Source organism: Xiphophorus hellerii, chromosome 4 (assembly GCF_003331165.1).
Source record: "Xiphophorus hellerii strain 12219 chromosome 4, Xiphophorus_hellerii-4.1, whole genome shotgun sequence".
Classification (NCBI taxonomy): domain Eukaryota; kingdom Metazoa; phylum Chordata; class Actinopteri; order Cyprinodontiformes; family Poeciliidae; genus Xiphophorus; species Xiphophorus hellerii.
The window spans coordinates 34445129-34468214 of record NC_045675.1 but is presented as its reverse complement, the minus strand read 5'-3'; the positions used below and the strand labels follow the sequence as shown (position 1 = coordinate 34468214).

The 23086-nt window shown below is 38.3% G+C and overlaps 1 protein-coding gene and 1 long non-coding RNA gene across 3 annotated transcripts in view; one reads left to right on the top strand and one right to left on the bottom strand.

Moving 5' to 3' along the window:
* The first annotated feature begins 5144 nt into the window (after positions 1-5144).
* Positions 5145-23086, top strand: part of fah (fumarylacetoacetate hydrolase (fumarylacetoacetase)) — a 63792-nt gene continuing 45850 nt past the window's right edge. For both annotated transcript variants that reach the window (XM_032561261.1, XM_032561259.1), the window contains exons 1-4: positions 5145-5254; positions 6976-7086; positions 7432-7553; positions 14116-14165. In XM_032561261.1, the coding sequence (XP_032417152.1) occupies positions 7057-7086; positions 7432-7553; positions 14116-14165 (202 nt within the window). In that variant the 5' untranslated portion in view covers positions 5145-5254; positions 6976-7056. The remainder of the gene's footprint in view (positions 5255-6975; positions 7087-7431; positions 7554-14115; positions 14166-23086) is intronic.
* Positions 17194-22463, bottom strand: LOC116718956 (uncharacterized). Its single transcript, XR_004339037.1, has 2 exons — positions 18494-22463; positions 17194-18298 (listed from the first exon to the last, which is right to left on the bottom strand). It is a non-coding gene; the product is annotated as an uncharacterized LOC116718956 (long non-coding RNA).

Sequence of the window (23086 nt, the reverse complement as noted above, 5' to 3'; positions counted from 1 at the left end):
CAAACTGTTTTGTGTGGTAACATTAGGATTGGAGAAAATACTAGAAGCTTTAGAAATTTGAACAGCAGGGGGAGCCGTTTGTGACACCAAAGTATTGAAAACGGAGTCATCCACCTGAGGTGGAATATGCTTTTCATAGGTTGTGTTTAGCTCTGACTCAACCTCTTTATCCCTCAGCAGTCCAGCATCTTCTTGAAGCTTCTTTACAGGTTTGGTAACCAACTGTGAAGCTTGTGAAAGGAGTAAAGTAGGTTTGATCTTGGGTCTAGCACCCTTTCTAACATATGAATCCATTCCATCAGAATGCTTAGATGTAATGCTGCCTTTAGTGCTGCCCTCTAGAACCATTAGCTTGGCGTTAGCAGCAGCTATTTTGGTGTCCATCTCAAGTTGCTCTTTTCTTTTCTTTAACAAGTATTCCTGCTCCTCCAGCACATGCTTCTCCTTTAAAGCAGCTGCACATGCCAGGAGTGCAGCCCTTTCTGCTTCTGCCTTTATTTGTTCAGAAAGCATTGAAGATTTGCTGGTTGTTATAGAAGAACCCCTTTGACTCCCAGCCTTTCTAAAAGACCTTAAGGAAACATTTGAAATGCTGTCATGAGGTTCAATCTGCAGCTCCTCCTCCATCGTGATCATGCCACCACTGGCAGTCTTTGGTTCAGCTTCGTTCTTATTTTTACTCTCATTTTCTTTAATATCATCAGGCACACTGACTGAGCCATCCTGAGCCTCAGCCAACCATTTATGAGTATCAGCAACAAAATCATGAACATTCAACATTTTAGCTTGAAACCATATGTCATGCTTTTGTGCTTCACCAACAGGCAATAATCCTAACAAACCCTGGTGTACCCTTTGTGTTTCTTCAGACAAACCCAAAAACCGTTTAAATTCTACCTTAATGTCATTCACACACCCTTGGTCATTTTTCAACACTGTAATAGTTTGTCTTAATTTTGTGAGTTTATTTAACTTTGTTTTTCTTTCACTTTCTAAGTTACTGATTTTCACCAACAAGGCTTTGGCTGTTAATTTCACTTTTCTTTTTTCAGTCTCCCATTGAGGACTTTGTGTTGGACTTTCCTCTTCACACATAATGTTATTATGACCCTCCTGATCCAGATCAACGTTTTCCTCTTCTGCCATAATGGCCATTCATAGATATCAGCGCTGACTCACATATCCCAATGATGCGTTGGCCGGCACTGATAATCTGCGTCCCGAGGTCCGCTGCTACGAATCTCAGTGGCTCCAATAGCTCGATCCATGCAGCTCTGTTCCCAGCGTCTGATGTCGATCGCTCCTCTGCGGTTCCGGTTCCGACGCCTGGTGTCCCGATCGCTCCTCTGCGGTGTCGGTTCCGACGCCTGGTGTCCCGATCGCTCCTCTGCGGTGTCGGTTCCGACGCCTGGTGTCCCCTGGTGTCCCGATCGCTCCTCTGCGGTGTCGGTTCCGACGCCTGGTGTCCCGATCGCTCCTCTGCGGTTCCGGTTCCGACGCCTGGTGTCCCGATCGCTCCTCTGCGGTGTCGGTTCCGACGCCTGGTGTCCCGATCGCTCCTCTGCGGTGTCGGTTCCGACGCCTGGTGTCCCGATCGCTCCTCTGCGATTCCGGTTCCGACGGCTCCAATAGCCTGCGTCGGTGCGGCGTCTTTGCGGCTTCGTGCCTCCACAATGCAGAAGAATCGATGGATCTTCCAAACGAGGCAGTTTTCCACCTAAATGTAGCGGCTAAAATCCTGTATTTTAGGCTACTGGTTGTTGTGCTTGAAGGCGTTGTTCTTACGTGCGTTCAGTAGAGATTTACCATGTCGATCTTTATTTTGACTTATAAAAAAGGTCATTTATTGAACAGAACAATGTCCATTGATTGCTACTTCCATGTAGTTACACGTAAATCCGACATCAAAAACCTAAAACCAAACACAGTGGAAAACTGTTGCCTCTTCCCACTAACAACACCTGAACAGAATCACCATTGACCTTAAATACCCATCCCCCATCAGACACACAGAACTCAAAATGAAATTCGCCCCCTGGTGGCGATAAACACAGAAAAGGATAAATGGCTCCTACACCGTAACATTACTAAAGAAAGTTAGGGAACTAACATGTCTGTCTAGCACGTTTCTCCCACGCTCTCTACAGAGAAAACCGTGGCGCATACTTGTGACGTCATTAGCAATACTAGAGTATCTTAAAGAGACACTACACAATTACGGCTGTTACAATACCCTACCCACACATTTCTTTAAAAAAGTTCTGCCTGTCATTACAAATGATCTGATCCAAATAGTAAACTAATCACTCTCATCAGGTGTTTTTTCCTCACTCTTTGAAAACATTGTCAAGTCAAGCCACTGATAAAAAAGAACAATCTGGACAAACTACTACTGCATAATTACAGGCTGATCTCCAACCTCAAATTAATCAACAAAATTATTGAAAAAGTTGTGTTTAAACAGTTAACTAGCTTCATAACGATAACCAACTGCTTTGGCGTGTTTCCGGGCTCACCACAGTACTGAGACTGCCTTCGTCAAAGTGTTCAATGATATCCACATAAACACGGTGTGGAAGTACCATAGTGTTGGTTCTGTTGGACCTCAGCACAGCATTTGACACTGCTGATCATGACATATTATTGGAACAACTTTAGAGCTGGGTCGGACCCAACTCTCCAGTTGCGGTCCAATACTCAACTGGTTTGAATCTTATACAGAACAGGGATTTCTTTGTTTCATTAGGAAACAAATGTGGGACACCTCAAGGCCCCACATTATAACCTTTCTTCCTCAGGTTATAAGAGGAAATAAGCTTAGCTACCATAACTAGATGATATGGTACATAACAATATCACCACTTGACTCAGAACCTATCCAAGTGTAACACTCACGATGTGTTTACAGTTAATAAAACAGACAATAAGACCAGTGCTAGGTTCAGCTATGTGAGTCGAGAAATGTGTAAATGTATTAATTACCACAGACCAGAAAATAAGTTTAAACTGCCAGCTTATTATTTGTTGAAAAGAAACAACAATATTACAAACAGTTGATGTACAATGGCACAAAATTCAATCCAAAAGTTTCCCTGTTTCCTTCAGAATACTGTATTAAATCACTGTTTGAAATTTAAACCTAATGTTAGGTTTAAAGGATACTATTTATTTAAACCTAGGTTATAGTTCTATTTAACTTCAAGTTGATACTATTAATCTATTTAATTTACAGTTTGGTTGTTTTTAATCTTTTTAAAATCTAATTTAGTTATTTTATGTTCTTTTAAGAAATTAAGGTTCTTTAATATCTTGTTTTAACCATTTCTTGTTTCTATTATAACCCAACAGACAATTTTACATTTCCACACACTAACAATGGATATTGAATGTGATTCAAGAAAAGGAAAAACAATAAAACACAACAGAAACAATCCAGCAAAAGACCGAATAACTTGTGCTTCAAATCAATGTATTTTCTCTCTGATGATCCTGAAGGGTTAATCCCGTTTCTCCGAATCCACTGTTTTTTCAACAGGAAAACATGGGCATGTCATACCAGTTTGGGTGATTTGAAATGTCCAGCAGAGGGCGTAGCTCCTGCTAGACTGCAGTTACAGGGCTCCTGGGTTACGGCTCGCCATCTTGTTTGTCACTAGCGGAATCCAACTCGGCAATCGATTCGGAATTTCCCGGTCCAATTTCCAGCAGAACCTTAAAAACCTTTGTTGGTTTAATAACCAACAAAGCATAACAAAAGTTCTTTTGGCTTTGCTTTGTACTGAATAAAATAATATACTCGCCGATTTGGCGGCTGAACATCGTGTGTGTGTATGTGTGTGTGGGGGGTGGGATATGCTTTACCCACACCAGCTCATCCGTTACTTCCACGGTTTTTGAACATAAAACAACATAAATGCGCTACTTTAGCTTTCCGTTTCAATGAAATAAAATTATCTTACAAAAAACATCCTTCACAGAAAATAAAATACACTTTTTAATTCACCAAGTCCAGTTCTGTAACATATAACACTCCGAACGCAGTCAGTGAAAAATGCGGAAAGCTCCTCCTCCAAAATGGAAAAGGTTTCCAGTCAGCAGGTAGACTTTCTTAATCCTCGATTTTCTCTCATCTCTCTCTCTTTCACAGCACAAGTCTTAGCTTCTTCGTTCTCTCTCCTTCTTCTTCGCTCTTTCTGCTTCTTCTTCGAGCGCCAGAGAACGTAGCAACCCGGTTGGCTGGAGCAAGTCACATGGGCTACACATCAATGTGTAGACCCTTCAGAATAAGAGATTTTACTCAACTTGACCGTTTTAGCTGCTGACAAAATAAAATTCTGTTTTATACGGTTTTAAACTAAATAAAATATCATAACATGAAATACAGCATTTATAATGTCTGTAATTATTATTTTTATATTTTTAACTATTTTAAGACCTATTTATTCTCTATTTATTTATTTATTTCCTATTTACGCATTTTATAGCTATTTTTATGAAAAGGCTTATATTTAGTGAGGGCTATGTTAACCAGGGTTACACAAGCACCGAACAAATGCCTTAGAACAGATAAACATGTGCCAAAACTTTCTTCAGTTGAACAGAAACAAAACTGAAGTTATCTTCGGACCTAAAGAGAAACAAACGATCTAGAGTCAATGCACAACTTCAGTTATTACAACTAAAAACCAGTGATCAGGCCTGAAATTTGTGTGTAGTGAACCTTGAGAGCCACATGAAGACAGTTACAAAATCAGCCTTCTATCACATAAAGAACATTTCCAGGATTACAGGATTAATGTTTCAGCAACATCTATAGAAACTCATCCACCCCATGTTTGGAGGCCTTAGTCCTCGACGCGGACGTCGCGGGTTCGACTCCCGGCCTTTGCCGCATGTCTTCCCCCCTCTCCTCACCCTCCTTCCTGTCTGCCTACTGTAGAAAAAATACGAGCCACTAGCGCCGCAAAACCTCTTCGGAAAAAAAACAACAACAAAAAAAAAACTTACGTTAATCTGCCTTTTTCCATCGATACGCTTCCCGACCGCTCCGCACCGTATGGGAAAAAAAAACAAAACAAACGACGACGTGCACGTTGCAAAACTCAGAAACCGGAGAACCGGGACATCGAACTGAGCGACAAACATAAAAACAGAGAAAAATGAACAGTGAACAGTGAAAAATCAATATGAGTGGCGAATCAACACATGATGTGAAAGGGCGGCGCAGCAGCACGATGAGTAAAGATTACTGTTGGTGAGTGTCAATAAACGATGAAAGAAACTAAAAGAAAGAAAGAACTAAAGAAATGAAAGAAAGAGAATAAAGAGAACATAACAATAAACCAAGAGAGAATAATGCTAATCAAAGAAAACTAAATGGAAATGAATGAAGAACAAAATGCAAGAATAAGAAACTAAATTAAATACAGAGGAATAAGCTAAGGCTGCACAGTGGCGCAGTTGGTAGCACTGTTGCCTTACAGCAAGAAGGCATCCTGGATTCGATTCCGGGCCCAGGATCTTTCTGCATGGAGTTTGCATGTTCTCCCTGTGCATCGTGGGTTCTCTCCGGGTACTCCGGCTTGCTTCCTCCCACAGTCCAAAAACATGATTGTTAGGTAAATTGGTCTCTCTAAATTCTCCCTAGGTGTGAGTGTGTGTGTGCATGGTTGTTTGTCCTGTCTGCTTCTGTGTTCTGAACAGACTGGCAACCTGTCCAGGGTGTACCCTGCCTCTCGCCCGGAACGTTAGCTGGAAATGGGCACAAGCACCCCTCCTGACCCCACTAGGGACAAGGGTGTAAGAAGATGGATGGCTGGATGGATGGATGGATGGATGGATGGATGGATGGAATAAGCTAGTATGGCAAGATCTCTTGAGCAATAAGAGAACTATACGGCAAAAATTAAAAAAAGACATAATCCATGTTCCTGTCTCCTATTTGTTTTCATTGAAAGGAAATGGAACTTTTGTTTTTCCACTGAAAGCTCTGTTGCACAGTTACACCATGTGGGTGAAATTTTATAGACGATACTCTGATGTCCCATTCTCCTGAATTGCAGCACAGAGCTACTCCACCAGAAACTCACAGAAACACTGTTATGATTATGAGTTATGATTAATATAGTTGCAGTTATATCCATGTTTTAATGTTGCAGAGCACTGTCGTTTTGCAAATAGATCAAAGTTTAAACTGGCATTGCTGTACATCTTTTATCTGGTCATTTTGTGTAAGATTTAGCAACTAACATCAGAAAATTACACAGAACAGGTATATTTTTTCCACTCTAATTGGCTGCTGTTAGGCCTACAGATTTTAAGTTGAATGTCCATTGCATTTTTCGTAGACGCCTGTAAAAATAATTTCTATTCAAATGGCTTTTTTGTTCTCTGGAAAATTACTTTTGATGATAAATACAAAAACAAGCATAAAAATCAAAACATCAGCAATAGTGATAGTCATATTAATAATAAAAAAATATTCAGTGCAAAGTAACCTGAACTTTTTTTGGTGGGGGGCGGTAAGGGACCTGGATAATGGATAAGGGGGCGCTGGCCCAAAACAGGTTAAGAAACACTGGCTTAGAACCACAACGCATTAAAGAACTGCTGTTATTGTAACAGCCTTCCAGACCTCTGAGGTCTTCTGCTCTGCATCCAGGACCAAACATGGAGAAGCAGCATTCAGCTTCTATGCACCACAAGAAGCTGTGTTTCAGCTCCAAAACAGCTGAAACACTTTAAATCTAGACCAAAAACCCACCTGTTTGCAGTTGCTTTTGAAACATAATCAATGAGACATTAATAAACAATCTGATGTGTAATGACAGCAAAATGTAATGTTTCAATTGACTGTATGTTCTATGACTTTGTATTTTTGTGCTTTCATAATATAAAGCACTTTGAAATGCCTTGTTGCGGAAATGTGCTATACAAATAAAATTTGATTTGCTTTCTATTTGTTCTATTCACCAGCCCAGACATCGCATTGGTGTTGCAATTGGAGACCAAATCCTTGACCTCAGTGTGATAAGATCTCTGTTTATAGGACCTGTAATGTCCAAACACTGTGATGTCTTTGACCAGGTAAAGTTTATTATTTTTAGACTTGTTTTACACTTCTAGCTACAACCTTCTATTAATCAGTCACATTAAAGAACTATACTTCATACAATACATTCATCTACTACTCATTTACAGTATCTTTGAAAATTTTATCTGTGGCTATAATATTTTTATGGAACAACCATAGCAAAATTTAATTTCAGTATAATTTGAAAGGCCTTCACCACCTGCTTCTAACTGTTTGCACTAGATTTTTATGCTATACAAGTTAAGAGCTGATAAGTGAACTGCAGAATGAGACCCTGTATGGTCCTAGTATCTGAATTCATTCAAACCCTAATATTTCACTCTGTTCTTTTTTTCAAGCCTACACTAAACGCTTTCATGAGTCTTGGTTATGAAGCCTGGAGTGAGGCGAGGAGGACGCTGCAAAATCTGCTGTCAGACAATGAGGGTATTCTGAGAGATAATGTCAACCTTCGGAGCAGGTCAGTCTGGATGCAATCATTTACTGTATATGTAGCAGGTTCCAAATGGTCACCAGAATGGTACACAGACACGAGAGGCATAAGTCTGGTCACTGCACGTTTAAAGCACCCTTTAAAACAGCAACAAAAGGCACAAATCAGTGGACACAGTGGCTACAGCTCCCAACACAGAAATCTTCCCAAGCAGCACATCTCAACTGTAGCATTCATACATATATAAATAATAAAATAAAAATTAATTGGATGACAATCCAAATTCATATTCAGATAAGAATAAAATTAATATAATGTAATTTGGCTCAGTACAGTTCCAGACTGATAATATACACTAATTTCACAAATTTATTTTGTCATGAATTACATGAAAAACAAACCTTTAAAACAGCAACGAAAGGAACAAATCTATGGACACAGCAACTACAGCTCCCAACACAGAAATCTTCCCATGCTAGCAGAGGGGGGAAAAGTAAATACTGAGACTACCAAACACACTATAATGGAACAAAATCAAACACAGACCTTATCAAAACAGCTATTATAATCTTAATCTTATATTTCTCTATCTTTTTAGCAACTAAATTTAATTTCATACTGTAACTGCTAGCTTTGCGCACAGGGAGATCGTGGAAAGTCCCAACTCACCAGCACAGACGGTGTTATGGATTAACTGGTGGCTAAATTAACTGGTGGTGGCAGCTGGGAGAGACAGATGTTTTTGTGGGCGTGGGTTTTAAGGACCCCTTTCTGGAGGGGTGCTAGTTAAACGTTTTGGAGTTAATATTTTTTAATAGGTTTGCCAGGCAAACTTTAACTGTAATGTTGCCAAATTACCAAGTTGCACAGGATGTATCTGCAGCCCAGACATGTCTTAAGGTGCAAACGAAATAATGTGGCTTCAATTAAATGAGCAAGGAATTAGAGTTTGCATGATATCAGAACTGTTTACATTTTACAACGTTCACATTTTTCAAATCCGTTTATTTACATTTGTTGTGTTTTGATCAGGAAACGACACAGTCACCTAAGCTTTTTTCTTTTTCTTTTTTTTTTTTACAAACATCTGTGTTGAGGACCCTGTTTGGCTGTCACTAGTTAATCCAGGTCTTGATGCGGCTTGATTGTTGTTTTTTAGTTTATTTCCCCTCGTCAACAGCTTGCAAACTGTTTCCCAGTAGACAACACACGGACAAATAGATATGGCTCACATCTGGACTAAATGCCCGGTTCGCTACAAGCAGCCTAAGTCGGCCGTATCGCTGTGGTCAGAACCAGATAAAGAAACGGTACCGCGATTGTCACTGCGACGCACCTCAGAGAAGAGGTCTTGTGAGAAATTCTGTTCCTCTGTGAAAATCTGTGCCCCCTGTGTCGGGAGCGCGCATTGCCAGAGAGGCGGATCTGACTATTTTCACAGCGCTTCTGATCTATTTCTCGGTTAAATAACTCATATAATCATGTCAAGATTGTAACATTCAGTTTAATCGGCAGCTGTTGTTTGCAAAATTGTAGAAGAAATAAATAAACGAGGTCTTCTTAAGCTGTTTTGTGTTATTTTAAACGCAAAGAGAATCGGTCTTTTTCCAACTTTTGTTACTTAAGCCTGACAAATAAAAGTAAGTCACCCAACACAGTTTTCCAACACGTAGTGTGTATTTATACTTTTTCATTGCTGATATAAGAGGATGGAAACTGGCTGATAGCAGGGCACAAAAATTAAGTCTTCCTGAAAAGATGAGAGTGTAGCCTTTCTGGTAAATCCCGTTCTAATATAAAATATGACAGATTACTGGATTAAGGACATTTCTAGTATACTACATGCTGTCACACATAACAATTTTTGAGAATTTGGAAACAGTTGCTCTTTATTTCCCAGAGTAATGGGGGAAGGAGAGGAGAGAATGGATATTTCCGTTGCCTGAAATAATCTGTTCCCCCTCCATAAAATGGAAAGAAATTAATTTACTTGCAAGTCTTTAACTGTGTTAATTCCTTTCATCATCTAGAATAAATTATGAAAGTTTGAAAACATTTGCTCATTATTTGCCTAAGTCTGAGTGTTATGAGGGGGGAATCATATATTTTAGCTACCTGAAATAATTCGTTCCCCCTCCATACAAACTAATTTACCAGCAAGTCTTTAACTGTGCTTATTCCTCTCATCATCAACAACAAATACTGTGGATATGGTGACATTTCATTATTATTTGCCAGTTATGAGCGGGAAACCATATATTTTAGGTGTTTTTGCTGCCTGAAATAATCCGTTCCCCCTTCATAACATGGAAACAAATTAATTTACCAAGTCTTTAACTCTGTTTATTCCCCTCTTCATCAACAACAAATCCTATGATTTTGGTAGCATTTGCTCCTTATTTGCCAGAGCTATGAGGGCGGAACCGTATATTTTAGCCACCTGAAATAATCCGGTCCCCCTCCATAACATGGGAACAAATTAATTTACCTGCAAGTCTTTAACTCTGTTTATTCCTGTCTTTAGCAACAATAAATCATGTAAGTTTGAAAACTGAATGTTACAACCTTGACATGATTATACGAGTTGTTTTACCGAGAAATCTATCAGAAGCGCTGTGAAAATGGTCAGATCCGCCTCTCTGGCCGCAATGCGCGCTCCCGACACAGGGGGCACAGATTTTCACAGGGGAACAGAATTTCGCACAAGACTGCTGCTGACGAGATCTGGGCTAGAGGTGAGTGGCTGTGAATAGAAGATACTGCAAAACCTCAATTGCTAAAGAAAGATCTAGCTCATAGCATTTAGAGCTCACAAAATATCACATAAACATCTTCGAAATACTTTACCAACCATTTGGACCGCAGCAATAACCAAACATGCCACCATTAAATGAATCAAGATGTTCTAAAAGCAGGTCGGATTGGCATAGGGGCTACCTTGGGATTCCAGGTAGATTCCAGCACAGAGATGCGGCTAGCTGTTCATGCAGGGCCGGCCCAAGATAATATGGGGCCTTAGACAGAATCATGATTTAACCCCCACCAACCCTCTCCTACTAAGAACATCAGCATCACTGACAGTGTTTAAATATAGATCTAGTGAAGTCTGTGACAGGGAGCCCAGTAATTGGCTGTGTTTAAAATCAATCACTGATTATTGGTTATTATTTGCTGTAATGTATTTGTGAACAAACCCAGCTCAAACACAAAGATTACACCATATGGTACCCATGGTAACACAATAAACAAACTATCCAGGTGATTCTTTGCACTTTTACAAAGTAAACTTATTAATTAAATCTTAAATGTACAATATATTTTTTTTCTCTGCTGAATGCATTAAATAAAATTTAATAATATTGTCATTCTTAATAAATGGCTATTATAGGTTTAGATGTATGGTAAACCTATTACAATTCAATCATTTATAGAGGCCCCTGATGAATGGGGCCTCTAATGGGCCCCATTTATGGGCCCTACCAGTTGCTGAGTTTTCTTTGCCTGTCTTACAACTCCAGATCTCAGAGGTGCTAACATCAGAAAATTATGTAGAGTTAACCTCTTTGAGCTTTTTTGATCTTTAAAGCAGTCTGCAGACAAATTGTTATTGCTGGGTTTCAGATGACGTAGCATCGATGTCACCCAATGCAGATGAAGGGCCGGAAGTAAATGCAGCCCATTTATTTCTGTTGATCCAGCATCAAAATGCCTAAAGTCTGTGTCCTGTATGGTTGTTCCAATCGTTCTAATAGAGAGAAAGATAAACGTTATTTTCGTGTTTTGAAGGTAGCTATTCACAAGAGAGTTAATTTTAAAAAACGTACCAAAAAAAGAGGAGAAAAGTGGATCAACAATCTACAGCTAAAAACAGGAGGTGCGGAAACTAACAACGCCAGAGTTTGCAGCGCCACTTTCTAGCAGGTAACAATCGCATCATTAGATTGTATTTTCAGGTATTTCATTGGACAATTAAGTTAAAGACAAGCATACATATGTAAGGTAAGATATATTATTTTTATGACCTAGCGTGGTTGACCTCAGAGTGCTAATGTTGTTAGCCGCTAGCTCAGTGCCGAGTCATGGACAAAAAATATAATGTTTATTCAGTGGGACTTTCATGCTAAAAAAAAAAAAGCTAAATAAATTAAATATAACCTACACAGCCATACAGTCACATTAAGATGTTATTCCCCCACATGTTTGTCTGGCCATGAACACGGGGGTTTCTGTATCGCTGAGAATGGTTGACCTACACTGGATCTGAATCCAGCGTCTTACAACGACTCAACATTAACGTACAACTCCAGCAGAAATTTGGGTTTACAGAAGCTAGATAAATTGTTTACCAGCTCATAAAAATAATATGGGTTAGTTCGTTGTTAGCGATGTCATCGTTATCATAGACTTACAAAAAATAGCAGAATTTACTACTCACCCGGCAGAAACAAGTCAACAGCCATTTAATGGTTCTTTTGATCCTAAATGCTTGACCCAACTTGAAACTAAATAATTTTATGCTCCAGGCTTTTGAAAACTTTCTTCTGGCTTGTTGTATAATATGAGGTCTGCAGCTCCAGATAGTTAGTTATGTGGATCGCCTCAACACCGGGTAAATCTTCAAGATTATAAGACAAGACTTTTTTTATAATACGGATCATATCCTAAATATACGCATATTTTTTCGAGATGCCTTATCTGTTCCAGCCTATCTAGATACTCGTTGTATATCAATATCAATTTTTGATCAATTTTGCTTTGTTTTGAATTGGAGAAACCCCCTTCCAGCCCTCCGTCTGAATTTTGCGCGTCTTCCGGGTCACGTGTCTGAAACCCAGCAATAGAGGCTAAACAGAAGTAGTAGGGCTTATTTATTAAAATAGCAGCAAATTTGCTTATTTCATAAAATACTTGATAACCAGTTACCTTTTCTATGATGATCTGTTTAAAAACTAGTCTCAGATCAACATAGCCCTCCAGGACTGTCAGCAGCAGAAACAGAAACATAACTATCGGGGAAAACATAGACTAAGTTTGCTTTGAATTGCTCCCACATAATGACAATGATATAGTATGATCAGACTAAATATTACATTCTTGATTAATATGGGTTGTTGCTATGTTGTTACGGTGTTTTAAGCTCTTGTTCCATGTACCCCTTATTAGCTTTGAGCCCCCGCCCCTCCACATCTGTCTGCACAAAGGCACACAAACAGTTAGCTCACACCTAAGGTTACTGTATTTTAAATGGTTAATGCAAATCTATATTACACCAGTCAATTTAAATTGGTACAATTCTTATATACCAGAAACATGTACAAAATGCTTAGAAGAAAAATGGAAACTATTTTATTGTATCTAGGAATTCAGGGAAATTAAAAAGTTCTGGAAAGCAATAAAATAAACTATAGAAGATATTGTCTCAAAGGACATTGCACTATGTCCAGTTTTTCCTCATTCTGTCTGTATCCCAAAAATACCAAATGTTTACCAAATGTGAACAACTATTGATATTTGTCTATGACAAGCTAAAAGACTGATGGCACTTTTTTGGAAGAGAACAACAGGCCAAATATCAAGCAATGAATCAGACAAATGCTGACGACTTTACCCCTGGAAAGCATAACATATCTCCAAAAAGGGAAATGCGAGTTATTTGAAAGCATTTAAAAACCCCTCCGGACTTTTGTTGAAGGTGTGGACTTGTGTCAAGAGAAGGAAGCCAACTAAAGACAAGAATATCATAAGACTATGATGTTAAGAAGCAATGGAGTCTCTACAATGGATTATTATCTCCTGTATATTTAAAGGAATTTATGCAGATGTGTATCAAAGAGGGCATTTGATGTTCTTGTTGATTGTATTGGTTATATGGGAGGTATGTCAACATTTGTGAACAAAAATCAATAAAAAATATTGATGAAGAAAAAAAAATTGGAGGCTGTGGTTGCACAAAAAGTTGATAGTCAACAGATCAAGAAACTAACAGACTCCATGACTGGAAGGCTTATAACCGTTATTGAAAAGAAGGGTGGCTATATTAATCATTGATTTATTTTTTTAAATGTCAGAAATGCTTGTCAACATAATAAAGTTGTATGTTTATTATTCTCACTTGAACAGATGATAATAAATAAGTGAGATGTGAAAATTTTCAATTTCAATTCAGTTGCATAATATTTCTGCACCCTAATAGTTACCCAATAATCACAATAATAATGCACACACAGATATTGTACTATCAGATATTGTACTATTGTAAGAAAGATAAAAAATTTGGATTGATTTTCAAAGATTATTAACATTTTGGATTAACTGAGAGCGCTGCAGTTGTTCAACAATAAAATTAATCCTCAAAACTACAACTTGCGTAATAACAAGTGCCCCTCTCAAGTTCTCAATAAGGTCATCAGTTAAGAGTACCTGGGCTTGTCAATCTTGCATACACATGACAGTTTAAGTATTCCTGTTGCACAGTCCCTTATTCAAATTAAATAATTTATTAGGTTTTATTGGGCTTAGAACTTTGCTTTGCATGAAATTTTTCCACAGATAGCAAGTTTTATTTGAACTTATCTGTTGCTTTCTGCAGGGCATTTGTCAGTCAAAGTGAAGCCATCATGCACCTTCCTGCAGATGTTGGTGAGTATTTTCTTTTTCTTTTTTTTTTGGAAAAACATTTAACAAACTGCATACATCTTCACAAAGATATTTCACCTTCTTGTTGTTATTGCCTCAACAGCAAAATGTCTCATTAAGAAACAATGGCTTACATTTGCAGACCTGTTTTTATTTGATTGCAGTAGGTACAATAACATCTCCAGTTGGGCCAGAGGTATCTCTACCTCTCTCTTCACATTAGCAATGTACTAGCTCATTTTAGATCAGTTTAAATATGATCTAATAGGAGCAATACATATTCGATTATATATTCAGGATTCCATACTGAATACAGGAAGTATTCATAATGTTAGTTTTATTCCGAAATGTTTTAAATTGATCTCTGTCCTCTACACTCTTAGTTATAAATTGGTTTGAATTTATGACTAAATTCAATTCAGTTTATTATTGTGATGGAGACCAGGGGTTCCATCACTAATAAAGGAATGTTGATATTATGTTGTTGACTTTATTTACAGTCTCCTGTTTTCTGTTTTAGTTATTTATTTTAGTTGCATTGTGACATTTAGTTAAAAAAATTTTCAGGTAAGAAAACTGGCCATCTTTCCTGTTCAGGGAGAATGTGGGGGGAAATGTCAGTTTGTTTCTGATAAGTTTTATTTTGAGGTTTAATTTGAGTTTGCTGATTGAGTGCTTACCTTTCCTGGTGTGTCTCTTCAGCAGGGTAGAGCAACAAAGGGAGACAAATGCACCAGGTGCTGCTGAAAAGCTCCTGGAGCATACCATGTAATGCTCTGAGGAGTTGTACTAAGTTAAATGTATTCTTTGATTGACTTTATATTAGTTTGGTTCTAATGATTTGCATGCATGTAAATAGTGGTACCATTTATTGTTTTGTGTTAGGTTTGTGTAAATAATGTTTATTTCTTGTTTTGTTTTTGACAAACCCTTTACTTGATATGAATGGTGAATTTGCCCCAGGTATAAAAGCCAGCTTCTTTGGCCCGGTCCCAATGATCAATGCACACGCAACGCCCCTCTGTGAAGTGTGGATTCAGTCAAGTGCACATAAGGGTTTGAGTGCGCAGGTTTACAAGCGTGCAAAAATGTGAGAATTGGGACAGTATGCCCCGGTGTCACAACTTCAACATCCAAAATTTCAGGACTAGTCACTGTTTAGGCATTTCTGCTGTTAAAAAGTACAACTACAACAAAACAAATTATTTTAAATGCACAGTCAAGGTATTTTTTTGATTTCCTATGTCATTGTTGGAGATATGCATTTTGTTATGACTTGTTGAATACAAAAAATTCTGTGTAATCACACATGTTAAGTAGAGTGGAACCAAAATTATTTCAATACTTTACTTTTGAAAAATGAATTTATTCTATTTTTTGCGACAGAGCTTGATCAATGAACTTTGCCATATTTCCAAGATGGCAAGAAATACACATTAAAATGTACAAATATTAAATTTAACTGTCTGCCATTTGACTAACTAAAGACGTGATTTTTTTATTCATAGAACCATCTCTTTTATGAGAGATGGTTTATACCAAAATTAATTTGGTATAAAGTGGAGCTAACATCCTAACAAAGATCAAGTTAAGGACAAACATACGGCATATATAAAAACAAAAAAAGGCCTGATGCTACGTTTGAAAAATAAAAAGACTAATGGAACTAAAATGGAATTGGAATTTTAGCAGTTTAGACAAACAGCTTGAACATTCTGCAAAGTATGGCAGTAGCAGTAGTGTTGTTCAGGCTAAAATAAAATACAAACAGAAATCAACAAAATGCCTTTCACAATCCTGGTTATAATGCAACCCATCACAAATTCCACATATCATCTTCATATTGAGATATTAAATTCAACAGTATATATCCTCTAATAGAATTGTCTTTGGGAACTGCAGTTAACATGTTTTTCAGTCACTTGTGACGTCTTATCTGAACATGCCATGTTCAGATCCTTGACATACATAATGAAGGGATTCCAGATGAACTCTAACAATTCCTGTTTTAATACAGGAATTTTGTACATGTTTTAATACATATGTATGTAGTCTTTTCCAGAGGGAGGGCAGATAACATCTGCCGCAACCATTGGTTTACAGTCGGTCCATGAGTCTTTTTCCAGTCTCAAAACAAAAGGAAGCAAAACATGCAACACAACAATCCCAAATAAATCCAAAATACAACAAAATAAATTCCAAAATATCACAACAGAGCTAAATAAATCCAAAACAAACACAGCAAATGTAAAAAAAAAAGTAAAATATGCAAATTTACTCAAATCCACTTTGCCACATGTACGTAATGCTGTAGTATGCATGGCTTTGAGGTCCTAATACAATTTCCCCCAAAATGTGAGGAACTTTAGACAATGTGAAAATGACACTGTATTATATTATTTTTGTATTTAACACTTGATATTGTGGATTTCCAATGAAGGCACCCAAAAGTGAATACATCACTTTTTCAGCATGTACCCCCCTCCCCCCAAAAAAAAGCCATGTTTGTTAATTTCTGCTTTGTCCAACAAAATAATGTCCACTCGCTGTTTGGCTGTCTTTTTAGAGAATCTTCAATGTAAGAAAGTGAGAAAATGTAATCATTACTAGAATTACTGGAGTCTGTTTTGTTGTTTTTTGAAGATTGTGAGTTTAAACTGTTAAGCCCCCAATCACTTCTTAGTGAACAAAATGTGAAAACATGGAATTTGATCAAAACAGTGAATCTTTGTTCCATTTCTGTTAACACATTTACATGAAGACATTATAATTACAATCTTTGTTTAAACAGTAACGGCACACATTGAAGAGGTGTAATGCCCTCGTCATGCCACTAGTTGGTGCTAGGTTCTTTGAAACTAAGTGCACATGTATTTAAAAAAAAATTGAAAGCAGGTCAATTCGCGTTTCCCCATCAGATACTGTTCCCCCAGATACTGGGGGAAAACACGCACTATGTGTGTCTGGATGCAGCTGGAAAAAAGTTCAACTTCGCTGAAACACGTTGTTTGAGCTTTTAAAGTTTCTGTAATTCTCTAGATAAGAGCGCTGAACAAGGGTTCCGGTAATGGCGGCTTGCTGAGAGGACGCGCTCGCTTTGGCTCCGCTACCGTTCTGTAAAATCCTGGAAAGTACTCGTTACAAGTGACACTGAACTACGTTTAAAACAGCTGTAATGCCTTTCTCACAAAGGAAGCCCAGTAAAAACTCCAGCAAATCGACTCAATCGAAGTTATCTAACTTCACTTCTAAGGTGAGCTCTGAAGCTAGCTGTGAAAATAGCGAGGCTAACGCCACCACGTGCAAGTCAATGGAGGAGGAAAACTGCAAGTTGAATGAGAAGAATAAGACGGTTGAAGCTGGTTCAGAGGCGATACTGGCTGCAATTGCAAATTTGAAATCAGATTTCTCCTCCAGACTGGACGGTATTCTATCAGCAATAGAGAATGTAAAAAAGGATGTTAAGGAGTTCGCCGAGCGGGTTGGTGAGGCGGAAGTGAGAATATCTGCAGCAGAAGATAACATCACCAGTCTACAAGCTAGGGTCCAGGTCCTCAAAAATAAAAATAAAGAGCTCGAAGGAAAAGTGTTGGACTTGGAGACCAGATCGCGACGATCTAACCTGAGACTGGTTAACCTTCCCGAGGGTGCGGAGGGAGAGGACGCCTACGCCTTTCTGGAAAAGTGGCTACCGGAGGCTCTGAACCTGGCACCGCTACACACCACTCTGACACTGGAGAGAGCACACCGGCTTAGCCAGAAAAGCACATCTAACACCGCTACACCAAGGACTCTTATTATGAAGTTCTTAAACTACAGGGATAAAGCAACTGTGATAAGAGCCGCCAGGATGAAGGGACAGATTCTATTCAAGAACCATCCGGTGAGATTTTATGAGAACCTCGCAGCCGGTGTGCACAAAAAACAGAAAGAGTTTGATGGCGTGAGACAACAACTCCGTACCATGGGGATACGATAGTGTAGTTGATTCTGCGTTGTATCTTGTGTGAAATAATAGCCAGACAACCGCTGCTCTGAAGGCACTTTTAATGCTCCTGCATTCAAACAGCAGAAAATAGTGATTGAAAACAGGCTTTTCTTGTCACAGTGCTCCACAGCGCCTTCTCCCACAGAATCTGGACAGAAAGAGCGCAGAGCGCGTGCAGCTTGTGTAAAATAACACATTTACCTTACAAAAATAAAAAATAATTGGAACAATAATTAATAACTAAGCCCAACGATGAGCAAAATGATCTTAAACAGTACACGAATAAACCAAAAAAATAATAAATAAAATAATCTCACACCAAAAGTAATAAAAATTCACATACCTGCATTCAAACAGCAGAAAATAGTGACTGAAAACAGGCTTTTCTTGTCACAGTGCTCCACACCTGTTTAACCATGAACATCACTATTTTTAGCACATGAATGTAGCATTTCCATTAGCAATGTTTCATGTAGCATAACTAGCTGTTAACACAATTCTATCACTGTTTAACAGTTTAAGTGCTCCAAAGCACATTATCTTACAAGAACAGTAATCAATTTGTCACTTATTATGCTCAAAAACACTTATTGAACACAGAAAGCAAAACTTCATACCTTCTCCCACAGAATCTGGACAGAAAGAGCGCAACGGAGAGCGCGGGAAAACCCTTATCAAACTATAATGGTATGATCCGTTAACTTGTCTTTTAAAATGCTGAACTGACGCTCGAAACAACAATCCAGGAACTCAATATATTCAACAGTAAAGATGATAATTTGCATTTTCCTTCGTAACACATAAAATTTTAATAAAAATAATAATTTTGAAACAGGAAGTTATCCGCTGTTTTGAAATGGATCTGTCGACTTTTCAAAATAAAAGCTGTCGGTGCTTATATAATTTCCTACAGGATTAGCTTCCCACTTTACAATCTAGTGTAATAACATCACACTGCTACATACGGCATGATTCCTCCCGCTCGACTGCTGGTGACACACAACGGTCAGTCTCCCATCTTTAACCAACCAGCTGAAGCAGAGAACTTTGTAAGGACTCTGAAAGCAGAAAGCAGACCTGGGTGAGACAATGACGACATCATTACATTGCAACATATTAACAGGGATGGACAATTACGGTACCTAAAGTTAAGTAAAATAAGTAAGAATTAAAATTAGTTTATCATATTTCTTGTTTGCTATCCCAGAGGCTCATAGTCAATAGCCTACTTTTATTTACCTTTTTCTTATTTTTTTGGACACAATCAGTAACGAGTTTCTTATGTAGTGGGGTAGGGTAAGAGGGAAAAATAGTCAAGCACAGTCGGCTGATCCTCACTTTCATGTGGAACGGCCTTCAGCTGTTAGATGGGTACCAGAGTATTAAAGGGGGGGGAGGAGGGAGGGCAACAGAGTTCCAAAGGGGTATACTGTTCAGTGTTCATTATTATTATGGATGTAGCTTTAAACATCCAGATGTTCTTGGTTTCTTTGTCTTTAAACAGTTTGAAAATACTAGGAAGCCCATTAAGTGTCACACAGTATGTCTGGTGGGTTAAGAATTAAAGTGTCTTCTTGGAACTGCGGGGGATTACAGAAACTAAAAAAAGTTAAACAGATAATGACTAGGGTGAAATCTATGCACTCTGATATTGTGTTATTTCAGGAAACTCACCTGTTGTCTGGTGAGGAGGCAAAGATTGGCAGGAGGTGGCAGGGCGGTATATATTCAGCACCCTTTACTTCACAAGCAAGAGGGGTTATGATTTTGATTCATAAATCCATACCATTCCATGTGACAAGGGTTATTAAAGACAGGGCTGGGAGGTATATTATTCTACAGGGCACACTTATCTCAGAAAAAATAAACCTGATAAATATTTATGCCCCAAATGTTGATGACCCAAAGTTTTTTCAAAATCTCTTTCTTACAATTTCATCTTTGTCTGGCAGCTATATTATAACAGGAGATTTTAACTGCACAATGAACCCAGAACTGGACATAAGTTCAGGTACTGACAACTCTCATTCTAAAAGTAGACAAACAATTCAACACTTTATGAAGGAACTTAATTTGATGGATATTTGGAGAGATATGAATCCCAAAAGTTTAAAATACTCGTGTTATTCAAATACACATAAATCATATTCGCGTATCGATTACTTTTTAATTTCTGCCATTTTGAGAAATAAAATAAGAGACTGTCAATACGATAGCATCTTAATTTCTGACCATGCACCAAATTCACTTATCTATGAGGATTTAAGACTAAGGAGAGACCCTCCTAGGTGGAGATTTAAACAAAATTGGCTCATAGACCCAGAATTTATATTTTTTGTAGATAATCAAATTAACATCTATTTTGAAATCAATACAGATGAAACATCACCCTCTTCAAGGTGGGAAGCCTTTAAGGCCTATGTAAGGGTTCAAATAATTAGCTTTATGAGTTATAAGGCAAAACAAACTTATCAAAAAACAAAAGAGTTGGCAGCAGAGATTGAGCTGCTTGAGAGGGATTACTATCAAACACCCATAAAAAACTTCTGATACTAAGAACACAGTATAATGAACTTTCTGCCTCAAAAGCCGCCTCACAACTTTTGCATCTTAAGCAGTCGTTCTATGATCAAGGGGAAAAGCCTGGGAAATTATTAGCCTGACGACTCCGACAATTACAAAATGAGAAAAATATTACCTCAGTCGAAAATAATCAGGGACAGATTATTACCGATCCATTAGAAATCAATGAAATTTTTAAGGTCTTTTTTGAAAAATTATACAGCTCAGACATGACGCATAAGGACCAAGAGCAAAATGTTTTCTTAGAGACAATTAATCGTTCAGCAAAATTTGTTATCGTGACAGGCCTAACTATAACCCAATGATAGACTCAATTGCTGCCTCTATGGATAGATGGAATCACTTGCCCTTGTCACTTATAGCACGAATCAATGTCCTTAAATCCAATATAATGCCCAAACTTCTGTATTTGTTTCAGAACATCCCATTGCCACCTCCTGCCAATTTATTTTCGGCCCTAAAAAACATTTTCATATGTTTTCTGTGGAATAATAGACGACCAAGGCTTCGTTTAACACTTCTGTATCTACCGTATGATAGAGGAGGCCTCAGGTGCCCCAATCCACTTTGGTATTATTGGGCAGCTCAATTGAGGACTATGATGTATTATTTTACAGATAAATGTCTCTTGCCAGGGGTGAATATTGAAAATTGTTCTGTACCTCTCCCTCTACCCCAGTACATTTACTAAGCAAACATCAGAATGCTGAAAAAAAAAAGACAAAAAACCCTATAGTCAGAAATATGATCTTGGTTTGGTATCAGGTTAAGAAGTATTTAGGTGATTCCTCCTCCCTATCACGCTTCAGTCCAATATGGGGCTGGATCCTGGTTTTAGGAAATGGGCTGGAAAAGATTTAAAGACAATAGGAGATCTTGTGGAATCAGAGGATGGGGTTTTGATGTCATTTGAAGAGTTGAAGGCCAGGTATGATATCCCAAGTAAACATTATTTTAAATATCTACAAGTGAGAAATTTTATTAGAGCATCTCAAAATCAATGTGAGTCCATCCTTCAGATGTCCACCTTGGAAATCGAAATAAAGAAGGATTGCTTTAGAAAAGGAATTATCTCCAAACTATATAGCATGTTAGTGGAGGGATCCTCTGAGTCTCCTTTATGGAAGCTCAATGCCTGGAGGGCATTGAGCCCTCCAGGCTCAATGCCCTCCAGGCTCAATGCCCAGAGGAGAACTTGCCTTCAGAGGCCTGGGAGAAGGCGTGTGCTGAAGCACAAACACAAACTACCAATACACGCCTCAAAGTACTGCAATATAATTGGCTAATGAGAACATACAGTGCTGCTTGAAAGTTTGTGAACCACCCGAACATGGTCATTATTTTCTAAAGAAAAATCATAACAATCATGTGAAATGAACATCCAAATCTCAAATTGTAAAGCAAACCTTCCAAATAAGGGAAACAAAGAAAAAAGGATACATGTTTTCATTATTTTTTTTGAGTATGGCGGCGCCCTGTATGGCTGCGGCCCCCCTCAACAACTTGCGAGTATTTGAGCAAAATACGCCGCCTATAACGCTACAAACTTTGCATCCACTCAGTAAGTTAGCATATGATCGCCAGCGTCTGCTGGAATTACGATCATCAAGTGATTTTGGACTCATAAATACTTTGGAGTGTTTACGTGACCTCGGAGTGCTACGGAGGCAAGACCCAGCGGCCCACAGCGCAGCGGACTCGCCTAGCAGCACTAGTCCAGGGGTCGGCAACCTTTTCTATTCAAAGAGCCATTTGGGACCGCCTCCCAATAAAAAGAAAGCACTTGGAGCCACAACCCATTTTGACGTCATATATATAAAACCTATATGCTATGTACAAAAATCGATACTATGTTGCGTTTATGAAATCAACGAACTGCTGCAGAGAACACAAAATTTTATTTCTGCATGTAACAAAACGCATTTTACACTTTGTTGATGCTCAATTTCAAACAAAATACCCTGTCTATTTGGGTCTTTGTATTTAAGAAATAAAAATCGAAACTTACCCAACCCGCACTGAAGGCAAAATAGAAACAGAATGCAGTCACCTGTCCTCCTCTTATTCAGGAGATAAAAATCAAAACTTATCCAAATATTATCCACCAGCACTGAACGAACCAAGCAAACCAAAAAATGCACAGTCTGCTTCTGTGTCCCGTAGTACGGTACGGAGCCCTCTAGGGGACATGGGGAATTTTTTTTCTTTTGCGTTACCTCGCAAAACTATGGAAGCCCATTTCCGCCATGAAAAAAAAAAAAAAAGACCAACAGGAAGTCATAATTTCGACTTTCAAAGTCATAATTATGAGATTCAAAGTCATAATTTCGACTTTCAAAGTCATAATTTCGAC